The sequence below is a fragment of the Bos indicus x Bos taurus genome, chromosome 8 (assembly GCF_003369695.1).
Source record: "Bos indicus x Bos taurus breed Angus x Brahman F1 hybrid chromosome 8, Bos_hybrid_MaternalHap_v2.0, whole genome shotgun sequence".
Classification (NCBI taxonomy): Eukaryota; Metazoa; Chordata; class Mammalia; order Artiodactyla; family Bovidae; genus Bos; species Bos indicus x Bos taurus.
This window is the reverse complement of record NC_040083.1, coordinates 37,604,360-37,618,207: the sequence shown is the minus strand read 5'-3', so window position 1 is coordinate 37,618,207 and position 13,848 is coordinate 37,604,360. Positions and strand designations below refer to the sequence as shown.

Sequence of the window (13,848 nt, the reverse complement as noted above, 5' to 3'; positions counted from 1 at the left end):
TTTTTTTTTTTTTTTTTTTCCTGTCAGATATCTTTAGGCCTTCAGGCTCAGGGCCAGAAATAAATAGAAAATACGTCCTAGTCCTTGATTTGATAATGCCAATAGCAAGTCATATCTGATATTCATAATAAATAAAGTTTTTTTTTTTTTTGTCTGTCCTTGAAACAGCAGGAAGCTTGTAAAAACCAGCCTTCCTAAATTATATCAAACAGGAAATTTGTGTTTTCTTTTTAGATTTAACACGGAGAAATAAATGATTAATTTATTACCATTTCCAACATTAATTCAGGGTGAAGATTCTCCTAAGTCACAGGCAACCTCACAAATTTGTGTAGATTTATAGGGTGGGGAGGACACATTAGTGACTAAGCAGGACCCCGGTGTACCAGAAAGAGCAGTGCTTTTTTTTTAAAGGATATAATTCAGTAATTTTGAGTTCAATTAAATGCTTTATTCGAGGAGAGTAAGAATTCCTGTCTGATCTCTTGTAAACAATAATTTCAAATAATGAAATTTCCTCTAGGAAACAGGTGCTCTTTCATATTAACATGAAAATAAATAGAAATGCAAATACGGAAGTACTTACACAATGTTGATTTTGTGGTTTAGGAGGCTTGCTTTCCCCTCCCGTCGGCTGAAAGATGTTTAGTGACAATAAGTACTCAGAATAAGATTTGTTCTAAAGCTCTTTATATGCTATAATTGTATGCCCTCTTTGCCCTTTAAATCTGAAATAAACTTGAAGTATGAGCTCAAACAGACTGTTAGAGAAGTAGAAATGATAAGTGATTGATTTTTCTCAGCATAAATAACATTGCCTATTCTGTGATTCAGCAAATGCTGCTTTATACTATCAGTGAAGTGCCTCTTTCAACATGAGATTGTGATGTTACCTTTAATATTTAATTTACTTGCAATGCTGCTTATAGGTCTGGCTTTTCTGCACCGCCCAGGTAGTAAGTGCAGAGGGGAAGCTCTGTTTTCTGCTGCAGGGGTGGTGGGAAAAGGGCAGGAGACCTTCAGGGACATGACTTCTCATCCCTCCACTTCAGTTTGTTCGGGCCATGTTATTTTGTCATTCTTGTGACTAGCCCTTGTGCCTATGCTGAGCTAGATTCAAAACCAGGTCTGTCTGACTTGCTGGTGTGTGCTTCTAATTACTGTGAAATACTGTCCACATAGGGAAGACAGGAGAGTGTGGTGTCTGGTCAAGGCACTTCCCAGATTTAGTCTGTGTGCATGCCAGGGGCCCTAGATAACAAGACGAGTAGGATTTGTCCAATCCCCAATGAGCGAAAGATGGATGAATAGTCATGCCTGGGCAACAGGCATTCTTAATGCCCAGGGTTGTTCAGACTTCCTGGGTGGGCTGGTCTGGAGACTTGCTTGGTTGCTAAAGCCACACAGAGAACTGTAAAAAATAGTAGTAGTCCTGTTTTCCATCTAAAAAGTAGCTTCCACTACTAAGCCACAATCATTCTCTCACCTTGGCAAGTAACAGTGCAGTTTATATCAGGGTACCATCCAAGACCCTCCGAGATTGTGCCTTTCCAGCCTGTCATCCTTTAGCTGTGCTCACACTTCTCAACTCAGTTTTGCTTCATAGTCTCCCCGCCTCTTAGCTTTGTGACATTTGTCTAGAACATCCTCCCCTCTTCTCCATCCCACCGCATGTGGACTGGCTGAAACCTGCTGGTCTTTCAAGGCGAGTTCAAAGTCCACCCGCTCTTGCTGACTCCTCCAGTTCTCTGAAACCCACTGGACAGTTTCTCAGAGCCATGTGGGGGACACCATGTCTCCACTGCCACTGCAGGCTCAGCCAGCATGCAGCACGTCCTCCACACCTCCAAGACAGCATCTGACCTACTGCAGGAGCATTGCACTGAGCCTCTGAAATTAATTACAGGGAACTTCTCACTTGGGAGAAACCCACTTTGTACTTTGTTACAAGTTTCCAGGAGTCAACCTGAGGAACTGATCCAGTGGTGCCTGGACTTTGTGACTTGTGGCCATCAGTTGAGAGTGGTGCACACAGCTGTCTGAGCATCCTGCCACCTGGCCTGAGCCATCCAAGTGGAATCGTACCTCCTCCCTTGTCCTGTGTTTGTATACCTCTGTGGCTGTGAAGTTCCTCCTCCATGACACCTTTTTCTTAGTAGGAGTGTTGTGAAGGGCAGGGGTGCAGGTAGCTAACTGCTCAGGTGCACATGCCGGCCTCTCCTTTGTTCTGCTAGTCCAGCCATGTCTCCTTCCAGTCTCCTTCCATGTCTCCTTCATCTTGCTTATTTTGATGACCATGGCAATACTTTTGCCCAGTTCTTTTTAAAAAACTTTTAATTTTGTATTAGGATATAGCCAATTAACAATGCTGTAATAGTTTCAGGTGAACAGTGAAGGGACTCAGCCATACATATACATGTATCCATTCTCCCCCCAGACTCCCCTTCCATACAAGATGTCACTTAACATTGAATAGAGCTCCCTATGCTGTACAGTAGGTCCTTGTTGGTTATCCATTTTAAATATAGCAGTATGTACATGTCCATCCCAAACTCACTCACTATCCCTTCTCCCATCCTTCCCTTTGGCAACCATAAATTTGTTCTATAACTCTGTCACTAAAGAGAGAAGAACTAAAGAGCCTCTTGATAAGAGTGAAAGAGGAGAGTGAAAAAGTTGGCTTAAAGCTCAGCATTCAGAAAACAAAGATCATGGCATCCAGCCCCTTCACTTCGTGGTAAATAGATGGGGAAACAGTGGAAACAGTGGCTGACTGTATTTTTGGGGGCTCCAAAATCACTGCAGATGGTGATTGCAGCCATGAAATTAAAAGACGCTTACTCCTTGGAAGAAACGTTATGACCAACCTAGAAAAACAGCATATTAAAAAGCAGAGACATTACTTTGCCAACAAAAGTCCGTCTAGTCAAGGCTATGGTTTTTCCAGTAGTCATGTATGGATGTGAGAGTTGGACTGTAAAGAAAGCTGAGCACCAAAGAATTGATGCTTTTGAACTGTGGTGTTGGAGAAGACTCTTGAGAATCCCTTGGATGGCAGGGAGAGCCAACCAGTCCATCCTAAAGATCAATCCTGAGTGTTCATTGGAAGGACTGATGTTGAAGCCGAAACTCCAATACTTTGGCCACCTGATGAGAAGAGCTGACTCATTTGAAAAGACCCTGATGCTGGGAAAGATTGATGGTGGGAGGAGAAGGGGATGACAGAGGATGAGATAGTTGGATGGCATCACCGACTCAATGGACATGAGTTTGAGTAAACTCCAGGAGTTGCTGATGGACAGGGAGGCCTGGCTTGCTGCGGTCCATGGGGTCGCAAAGAGTTGGACATGACTGAGCGACTGAACTGAACTGAACTCTTATCACAGCTCTTTTTGTATGCCAAATTAAGCTTCTTGAATACTCAGAGCACATTTTTTTCATTTATGTACCTCCTTTTGCATTTTTCAGAATGCTTTTTATATGGAAGATATTTAATAGATATTGAGATAGCTAAAAGAATGAACTGGCATGTTATATATAATGAGAAAGTATGACAAGGCTGTCTGTTTAACCTATACACTGAGCACATCATGAGAAATGCCGAGCTAGATGAGTTACAAGCTGAAATCAAGATAGGCGGGAGAAACATCAACATCCTCAGATATGTGGGTGATACCACTCTAATGGCAGAAAGCAAAGATCAGCTAAAGAACCTATAGATGAAGGTGAGGGAGGAGAGCTTAAGGCCAAATAGTAAAAAAAAAAGAAACTAAGATCATGGCATCTGGCCCCATTACTGCATGACAAATAGAAGGGGAAAAGTGACAGAAGTAGTGACAGATTTCTTTCACTTGGGCTCTAAAATCACTGCGGATGGTGACTGCAGACATGAAATTAGAAGATGAATCCTTCTTGGCAAGAAAGTGATGACAAACTTAGTGTGTTGAAAAGGTCCATATAGTCAAGGCTATGATCTTCTCACTGGTCACGTATGTTTGTGAGAACTGGAGAGAACTGGACCATAAAGAAGGCGGAACGCAAAGAATTGATGCCTTCAAACTGTGGTGCTGCAGAAGACTCCTGAGAGTCCCTTGGACAGCAAGGAGATCAAACCAGTCAATCTTAAGGGAGTTGAGCCCTGAATATTCACTGGAAGGACTGATGCTAAAGCTGAAGCTCCAATATTTTGGTCATCTGATACGAACAGACAGCTCATTGGAAAAGTCCGTGATGCTGGGAAAGATTGGGAGCAGAAAGAGAAGAGGATGTCAGAGGATGAGATGGCTGGATGGCATCACCAATGCAGTGAATGTGAACTTGGGCAAACTCTGGGAGATGGTGAGGGACAAGGAGGCCTGGTATGCTGCAGTCCATGGGGTCGCAAAGAGTTGGACATGACTGGGTGACTGGACAACAGCACCTACAGTATAATAAGGAAACAATCCTTCATTTAATCAGTGGATCTTTATTGAGCACTTCCTATGTGCAGTGTTCTAGGACTGGGATTAAAAGATGCTTCCGAAAGATTCCTGTTTAGTGATCTTTGGTGTTTCTGCTGATCCAAAATTTAAAAAAAAAAAAAAAAGTGTGACTGGGCTGTTGACATAATACTTTTCAAGAGTCATCTGTTAGTTTGTCAGTTTGTATCTGAACTGCTGTGGCCTTTCCAGTTGTAGAATCCTTTTGTGATTCTTATTTAATGTTTCCTGGGGCCAACAATGCCTCCCTTGCTTATTTTCAGTGAGTGTAGCCTCTGTCTGATCCCCGCCACCTCTGCCTGCTTTTCTTAGCTCCATCTCTTGGCCTGATGAACTCACCCTCTGTCCTTTCCCCTCTTGCCTGCTCTTGCCTTTTTCTTAGCATCTCACTTTTTGTGGGGTGAATCTCAACAAACTAAAAGCAATGAGATAAATGGCTTCTGATACATATCATAAATAAGGATTTAATTCAACACACTTGACAAATTGTGAGCCATTTGTTTTAATGTTCTAAACTTGAAGAGTAGAAATAACTTTTCTTGATGGGGTTGTGGAGAGGCAGAGTAGTCGCCATGTTATGAGCTGATGCACGAGTATTCAGAATTGAGTTTTACTGTATCATTTCATGATGTCTGCCGGTTGTATTAATAACATCCTTAGACTGCTGAAAGCAGAACAATTCTGTCTGGCCCGAGTGGCATGAGACGGCATATGAATTGCTGCCCCTCACTATAGCAGCCCACACCTGCAGTGTGAGTTCACTGTGGAGACCTCGGTTTTCAACCTTCCCCACTCCTTCCTTCCCCAACCACTCTTTAGTTCTCTGGGTAAACTGATTTCTCTCAGTAACAATCTACTCCTCTCTCTGCCCCTTCTGAATCTTGCTTTCATATGACAGTTCTTACATTCTGCTTTTCCTTCTGCTTGAGTTGTTTACTTGTCTGTCTCCTTCCCTGGGTTGCAAGCTCCTTGCTGTAGATCTTAGGCTTCCTTATACAGTGTTCCCCCAGTGCTGGCCATTATTGGCACATGAGTGATTGACTTAATGAGTACTAATGAGCAGACCATACATTTTACAGGTAGAATAAAAAGAAAAGAAAGTTTCTGTTTTAAAATATATATGTAAGGATGTGGAGTACAATCAAAGTTTCAACCTCAGTCCTCTGACTTGCCTGCAACAATAGTGATATCCATTGAGTCCAATTTGATTCCCTGTTGGGACTGGAAATGTTAGCTTGCCGTGGAGTTACCTGGCAAAAGTATCTTTGGAAAGGAAAAGAAAAAAGAAATTAGGTAATATCAGTTGTTACTTGCCTGATTAGGAAATACTAATTAAAAGTACTTGTGCCTCTTTTGGAGGCTTATTTATGGAAGCAAAAGGATCACAAAGTTGACAAAACAACAATGAAATCATATTACAAATCAGATTAAAAAAGAAAAGGGAAGAGGATGTGCTTTGAACCTCTAACTCCTTCACAGCTCATCATTTTTTGATGCCCTTTGCCAGGATGTGCACACTAAGAATCTAATGATACACAAAGCCTCATTGCCAGATACTTCATTAATTCCTCAACCCATTAGGAGCCTTAATAGCCTATGCCATTGGAATAAGTATGGAAATCCTGTCCCCCAAGAAAGTACAGTCCTCTATAAATCATACTCGCCTGAGGATTCTCTCAGCCCTTGACACAGCAGAATAGATGAAAAAATATTGTACCTCCTGAATTTCCTTATACTAGAGGCTCTCGGAATAATCGGCACCCCTTAACCCTTTAACCCTCCAACCCAGTGTGCGATCCCTGGGTCAGCAGCATCAGTATCAGTGGCAACTTGTCAGAAATGCAAATTCAGTACCCCCAGCCCAGACACACTGAAACTCTGAGGGTAGGGCCCATGATCTGTGTTTTAGGCAGGCCTCTCAGTGATTCTGAAGTCCTCTGACATTTCTGGTGGCATAGTTATATGTAGAATCTTTTTTCGCTGATGAAGAAACAGGTGAGCAAGTTTATAACTTGATCAAAATGTACTTGCTTAGATTTAGTTGAATTCAACAAACACTGAGCAGCTCTTATGCCCCAGACATCCCTTCTAGAAAACCGTAAAGGCGGATGACACCTTATCATTGTTACTCTGTAGGGTCCTCTGTGTCAGCACTTTCCTGCTATGCTGTGTTGGTCTCCCTTGGACATTAGCACCTCCTCCGCTTGTTCAGGAGCACCCCAAGCGATGGCCCTCTAGGCTGCATCATTGAATTTCTCAAACCTCTTATTAATTGTTTTCCAGAAACTGGCTCCTCATTCCTTTCCCAGTGGGTCACTGCCACCTCAAAGAGGAACTGCAGGAAGAATGGCCCTGTCTTTCCAAACCTTCTGTGCTTTTAAGTGCCCAGCAATCTTACGGTTCACAAGTTCTCTTCAGTCCCCATCCCTCTAGAGATTGGTGTCACCTCGTCCTTCTTCTATTTTAAGACTTAAGCAGATGATAGAGAAGTTCTTTCCCACAGCAGACAGTGTCCAGCCCTGGCCTTGTGTGAGTAGCTCTGTTTAAAGGAGGATATAGAATCTCTGTCAACAAAGGATAAGAGTAAAAACACTTACATTTAGCTTCCTCTTAATAGCCACTTGGCTATAGTCCAAGTCCTTATCATCCTGTGGTTTCATAACAGTATCTTTCTCCACCAGTCTGTTCTTTATCCACCTTGCTGTTAGATCCATGAAGTTGCTCAGTTGTGTCCAACTCTTTGTGACCCCATGGACTGTAGCCCACCAGGCTCCTCCATCCATGGGATTTTCTAGGCAAGAATACTGGAGTGGGTTGCCATTTCCTTCTCCAGGGGATCTTCCCGACCCGGGGATCGAACCCAGGTCTCCCGCATTGCGGGAAGACGCTTTACCATCTGAGCCACCAGGGAATCAAATAATAATTCTGTCATTTCACAGCTCACTTCAAATATGTGCCTGTGGCTTATTGCAGGGGTCAGATACTAGGGCCTGTGCTTGTTGTAAATAAAATTTTATTGGAACACGACTATGCCCATCAGTTCAGTTCAGTTGCTCAGTCTTGTCCTATTCTTTGTGACCCCATGAACCGCAGCACGACCATGCCCATCATTTGTGGATTATCTGTGCCTGCTTTTACACTGCAGCTGACCCTTGAACAACATGGGTTTAAACTGCGTAGTCCATGTATCTGTGGATTTTTTTTCAGTACATGTATTGTAAAAGTTTTTGGAGATTTGCATCAATTTGAAAAAACTTGCAGATGAACCACGTAGTTTAAAAATATGGGAAAAAATTAAGGAAATGTTAGGTATGTCATGAATGCATAAACTATCACAGATACTAGTAGATACTAGTCGATTTTATCATTTATTACCATTAAATACACAGAAATCTATTATAAAAAGTTAAAATTTTTCATGTGTTACACAAACACAGACCAGACAAACCCCACCCATTACACTAGGGTGTCATAAAGCAATCATATTACTGCTTCTTCATTATTAATGCATGAATTATTATACTTGTAAATAAATATGAATTTTTTAAACGTGTTTTAATTTTTGATGCCTAGTGTTAGTGATACGATTAACATCTACAGTGTTTCATATCATAGGAGACAATTTGGTGTAGATATTAACAAACAATTCCTCTTATTAACAGATGAGATAATCTTAAGTATGGATATACAGTACTGTAAACGTATTTTGTCTTCTTTATGAGTATTTTAATAATGTTTTCTCTAGTTTATTTTAAGAATATATAAACTTATAACGGAGAAGGCAATGGCACCCCACTCCAGTACTCTTGCCTGGAAAATCCCATGGACAGAGGAGCCTGGTAGGCTGTAGTCCATGGGGTCGCTAGAGTCGGACACGACTGAGCGACTTCACTTTCACTTTTCACTTTTCACTTTCATGCATTGGAGAAGGAAATGGCAACCCACTCCAGTGTTCTTGCCTGGAGAATCCCCGGGATGGGGAAGCCTGGTGGGCTGCCATCTATGGGGTCGCACAGAGTCGGACACGACTGAAGGGACTCAGCAGCAGAAACCTATAACATACCAGATAGGTGTTAATCAATTATTTACGTTATCATTAAGGCTTCGGTAAGTTATTATTAGTTCAGTTTTGGGTGAGTCAAAAGTTACTTGATTTTTGACTGTGCAGAGGTTGGGTTGGTGTCCCTAATCCCCATATCGTTCAGTTCAAGTACACAGTGCAGAGTTGAGTAGTTGCAGCTGACACTGGCACACAAGCCTAAAATATTTATCTGGCACTTTAAGAAAAAGTTCACTACCCTAGTCTATAAAATAAAATTTAGTCTGTTTACACTTAACATACTGAATGATTGGGTTTAGTTCTGCGAATTTCCAGTGTGTTTTTTTCCTTTGCTTCCACCTGTTCTGTGTTTCTGTTTCTTTCTTTTTCATGTCTTTGTTTGAATTTATTATTTTTCCTTATTCTGTTTTTTTTTCCCCCCACTTTTGGCTCTTTTAACCTTTTTCCAGTCAATTCAAGAACATTAGAACATTAAATGTTTATTTAACTTCATTTTTACCACTTCTGCCATACATGCTACAATTGTCATCTATTCAAATTCTCTTTGTATTTCAAACCCAGAGGACATTACTATTATTGTTTATAAAGTCCATATTCATTTAGATTTATCCACATATTTAGCTTCTTGGTTAATCTTTAGTTCTTCTTGCATACTTCTGATCCTTGACTGTGGGGGAAAAAATCTGTTTGCCCTAATGTTTGAAAGAAAATTAGGCTGGATGTAGACCTAATTTAATTTTCCTCTATAAATTGGAAAACATTGTTTCATTGTCTTTTAGCACTCACTGTTGCAGACTAGAGATCTGATGGTAATCTGATTTTTCTCTTTTATTCTTTGGAAGATTTGGGAATTTTCTCTCTTTATTTGGAAATCTAAGATGTGTTTAGGTTATTTAAAAAAATCAATCCTATTTGTTGGGTCTTTTTTCAGGTCACGATTTTTTCTGTTATTTTCTCTTTTTATTTTCATCTAGAATGCCTCTTAGAGAGACAGTAGAACATCTGGATCTCTTTTCCATACTCCTTAGCCTTTGTGTTTCATTTTCCTTCTTTTTGATCTTTTCTTCTGTGTTCTGTACAATCTCTGGGCTCCATCTTTCAGTTGCTAATTTGATCTTCATTGGAATCCATTCCAGAATTCGACACATCTTGTTTTTTTTAATATTTTTAATTTTAGAACTGTAACTTGTTACTGTTTTTGTTTAGTTGATGCAATATAGTTTGGACTCTCTATCATAGTATGTCTATATCTCTCTTAACTAATCTTCTGTTTCCCATTACCTGATTCCTTAGGCCAACTTTTCTGTAAGTATAGCACTTCTTGTTCATGGCATTGTTTTCCTTCAAGTGTTTGTGATTTTTAAAGTATATGATTGTATTCTGGTTGCGTACTTTTTTTTCTATTAGCCCAAATGAGAATCCACTTGTCCTACTGGTGAATGATAGCTCAGCTCACAGTACTCGGGTTCAGATCAGATTGGTTTACTTCACCTACTGGTGATAAGTGGGGGCAGGGTGGACCATGGAGCTGGCTTGGCAGTGGGTCACTTGTCTTTTTTTTTTTTTTTAACCCATTGGGAAAGATTTTAATTATTTATTTATTTATTTTTTTAAATTTTATTTTATTTTTAAACTTTACATAATTGTATTAGTTTTGCCAAATATCAAAATGAATCCACTACAGGTTATTTTTAATAAATTTTAATTATTTGCTTTTACTCTTGGTATTGGCCTTGCCAGAACTGCCTCCACAGAGATACCTAGGAATAGTTTTTACTGAGGCTCTCGTTCCTGGAATTAAGTGCTCCATTTTTTGTTAGTTAGTGCTGTTGTGGTTTCACTCATTTTCATATCTCTTTATTTATTTAGGGTTTGGGACTGGAGAGTTTATAGCAGGGGCTAAGTCCGCTATCTTGATCTAGTCAGCATTGCATTTCTTTAAAGCCTTCTTCCTTCTGTTGCCCCCAGGCATACCCTCGTTGCACTGGTCATTCTAATTCCATATAGCATTTTATTTCTACTTCTTTCATAGTACTTAATTTTATTCTAATTTGCAACATTCTAGAAAGTGTCTTATGTGTCCTTTACCCTGTTGAGTTAAATTCCATAGCCCAGCAGTGTAGGTGTCAAATTGCCACAGATGCTTCAGCCAGGGTGAAGCACAGTTGGTTTAGTAGCAAGCAATGAAACTGTGATGTTGGAGAAGACTCCTTGGACTGCAAGGAGATCAAACCAGTCAATCCTAAAAGAAATCAATCCTGAATATTCATTGGAAGGACTGATGCTGAAGCTGAAGTTCCAATACTTTGGCCACCTAATGCAAAGAACTGACTCATTAGAAAAAACCCTGATGCTGGGAAAGATTGAGGACAGGAGGCGAAGGGGACAACAGAGGACAAGATGGTTGGATGGCATCGCCGACTCAATGGGCATGAATTTGAGCAAGCTCCAGGAGATGGTGATGGACAGGGAAGCCTGGAGTGCTGCAGTCCATGGGGTCACAAACAGTCGGACACCACCGAGTGACTGAACAACAACAAAAGTGAAACTGGGGTTCGGAAGTACTATATAGCTGTTCTGCAACATACAAAATGGCTCCTCTACCAAGTTTTGCAGAATCCTCTGTCTCTGCAAGAACTTCGTTAATGTTTAGGTCAAACTTCCCAACTCCATGAAATAAACATCCTCTAAAGCATGGTATTACAATAGTCTGCAGTTGGGGTGACTTTCTAAGGATCATGGATCTATCCTTAGAAATCGCCCCATGCGGTCTTCCTGGAAAAGGAGGCATTTCCCTTACAAAATTCCAAGGATTGAGTTATTACTGAGCTTAAATGTATACTGTCTGTCTCCTTCCTTCTTTCTGGAGTTGCTGTTTATTCAGGAAGTTAACTGTAAAAGAGGCTGAGAAGCTTGGAGTTATCAATTCATTAATTAGCTAAGTCATAATACTCTTCCTTATTCTTGATTCTGTCTAATTAGTAAAATAGGAAATAATTTCTCCTTTCATACATCTGTCAGTATCTGAGTTTATTCAAACACTGACCTCACTGTGGTATGATTAGGCTCTTAAAAGATTATCTGATTATGCCTGGGGTTTCTGATATGAGGTCTTGCTGCTTTACCTGTCATCATATTTTGAATGGTTGGAGTTGAGAAAAAAGATACCAGAATACTAAGAATTACCAGGAATATACTGAACCTAATACCAAGAATTTGCCAAAGAGATATCAAGATGTTAAATAATGCTTTTATTCACATTATAATGGGTCTTATTTTAGTTCTTTGGGAAGATGAATCAAAATGACATGAAATAAAAGAAGAGATCCAGTTGGAGGCCATTATTACACTGGGCAAGACACCATGGACCAAGATCGTGGCAGTTGGTGTAGATGAGTAGAGTGAAATCAGAATAAGATTAAGGTGCAGAATCTATAAGACTGAAGGTGCTGATCAGATGTGAGGGCGAAGAAGAGTTAGAAGTTTACCGCACACGGTTTGGTGCAAGTCGGTGATAAAATGTTACAGTCCTCTAAGGGCATTGAGCGCAAGTATCTTTTTTTGTCTCAGGAAGGAAAACGTACCTATAAAAGAAAAGTTGAGCTTTTTGATCATTCTGTTTCTTTTGGTTTCTGAACCTGATCCTACATTGTTCTACAACTCTTTTTTCCTAATTGTCAAGTATTAGTTCACAAATCTTGCATTTAGTGAAGCTATTTGATTTTATTCCATCTCTCATAACAAATGTACTGATAACGTTTAGGGCTAATTGTATGCAATTTAATTTTCAGATTGCGGTAATTATTATTGCTGTTTTTATTTCCATTCTTTCTTTCTCAGGCATAGTCAGCTATAGATACTCAACAAAATTATGCCCTTTGGGGTGATTTTCAGTTTTCTCACTTTGGGAGGCATATTTTTGTTTCAGTAATGAAGGGTTCAGATTTGGATTATTAAACACTTGAGCCATAGTTTCCACATTGGCCCATTTAACACTTTACATTTCCTTGTAAATAGAAACCTTAGCCCATCTGTGTGCCATTTGGGTATTTTTGAAGACCTCATCTAATTTAGGAGAATATGTGCCTGTTTGATGTACAGAAAAGCCCGCCATGCAGGCGGTAAAAGAGAAATAGCTTCAGTGTTCATGGATGACTTACAGGAGCAACCAGGGGGCCTTTCCCTCAGCTCTAAGCATGGAGAAGCATGTGCAGAAGGGCTTGGCTTTCCTAACCGCAAGGAGTGTTTCAGCATATGTCTTGTAGGATGTGGCCATATTGGCATGTCTCCTTGAAGGTATGTGGCTCGTATTGCCACAGTCAATCTCACCACTAGGGCCCCTGGAGATCAGGCCTTGCTGATATCATCAGTGTTCTTCCTCTCTAAAAGTTGTTATGCTGTGAAATGTGGAAATTCGCTGAGTTAAGAGTTTGAATTGACAGTCTTCTTTGTTTTAATCCTCCAGAAATGCATGTTCTGCAGACACCGGGTTAAGAAGGTCTCTGGAGCTTGCATCCAGTGTTCCTATGGGCGTTGCCCGGCCTCCTTCCACGTCACATGTGCTCACGCTGCTGGGGTGCTGATGGAGCCTGATGATTGGCCATATGTCGTGAACATCACGTGCTTCCGACATAAGATCAACCCAAACGTGGTAAGACCTGCTCTCCCTTTGCTGATGCCAAGACTGCATGTGAATCCCCTCCTGTATATCCCCCAAGTCTAGCATGCTCTACTCTGTAATGTTACTCATTGATGATGTGTCTAGAGCGTACATCTCTTGAGGACAGGGATTATACATTATTATTTACTAGTAGTTGTCCAAGACCCATTAGTGTCTGGCACATGCTAGATGCAGCACATATTTATGAGTTGAATGAGTGAATGAACAGATGAATGGATAAAACTCTTTGTGACTGTTCTGGTTTGGGGTCTGTATACAGGGCTGCTGAGTATGGTTGTACAGATTATGCACTGCACATATCCAGAATGAGGGTGAGAGCATTTCTGAGAAGACACTGATGTGAAAACATCTCCTGAGATCCTGCAGTGTTTAATCCAGACACCTGTACACTCTGGTCTTGGGGGTTTATTTCCTCTCTTCTAGAAGAAAACAAAGAGCAGTAACACAGTAAGGGGAGGGAGAGGGTGGTCCCAAACATTTAAGGACATGCTGCCTGAGATGGGATAAGCTAGAGGCAGCACAGAGGCACCAGGAGAAGTAAGGACAAGCTCAGAAAAGGAGAAGAGAAGTACACACATCAGCATTTTCTGCCTTTTCCATTTCACTCAGGATTGAACCTGTTTCTAGGA

General features: G+C 40.7%; 1 protein-coding gene across 3 annotated transcripts in view; it reads left to right on the top strand.

Annotated features, from left to right (window-relative positions):
* KDM4C (lysine demethylase 4C) overlaps positions 1-13,848 on the top strand; it is a 409,790-nt gene that overhangs the window by 331,262 nt on the left and 64,680 nt on the right. For all 3 annotated transcript variants that reach the window (XM_027549308.1, XM_027549310.1, XM_027549309.1), the window contains one exon: positions 13,004-13,189. In XM_027549308.1, the coding sequence (XP_027405109.1) occupies positions 13,004-13,189 (186 nt within the window). The remainder of the gene's footprint in view (positions 1-13,003; positions 13,190-13,848) is intronic.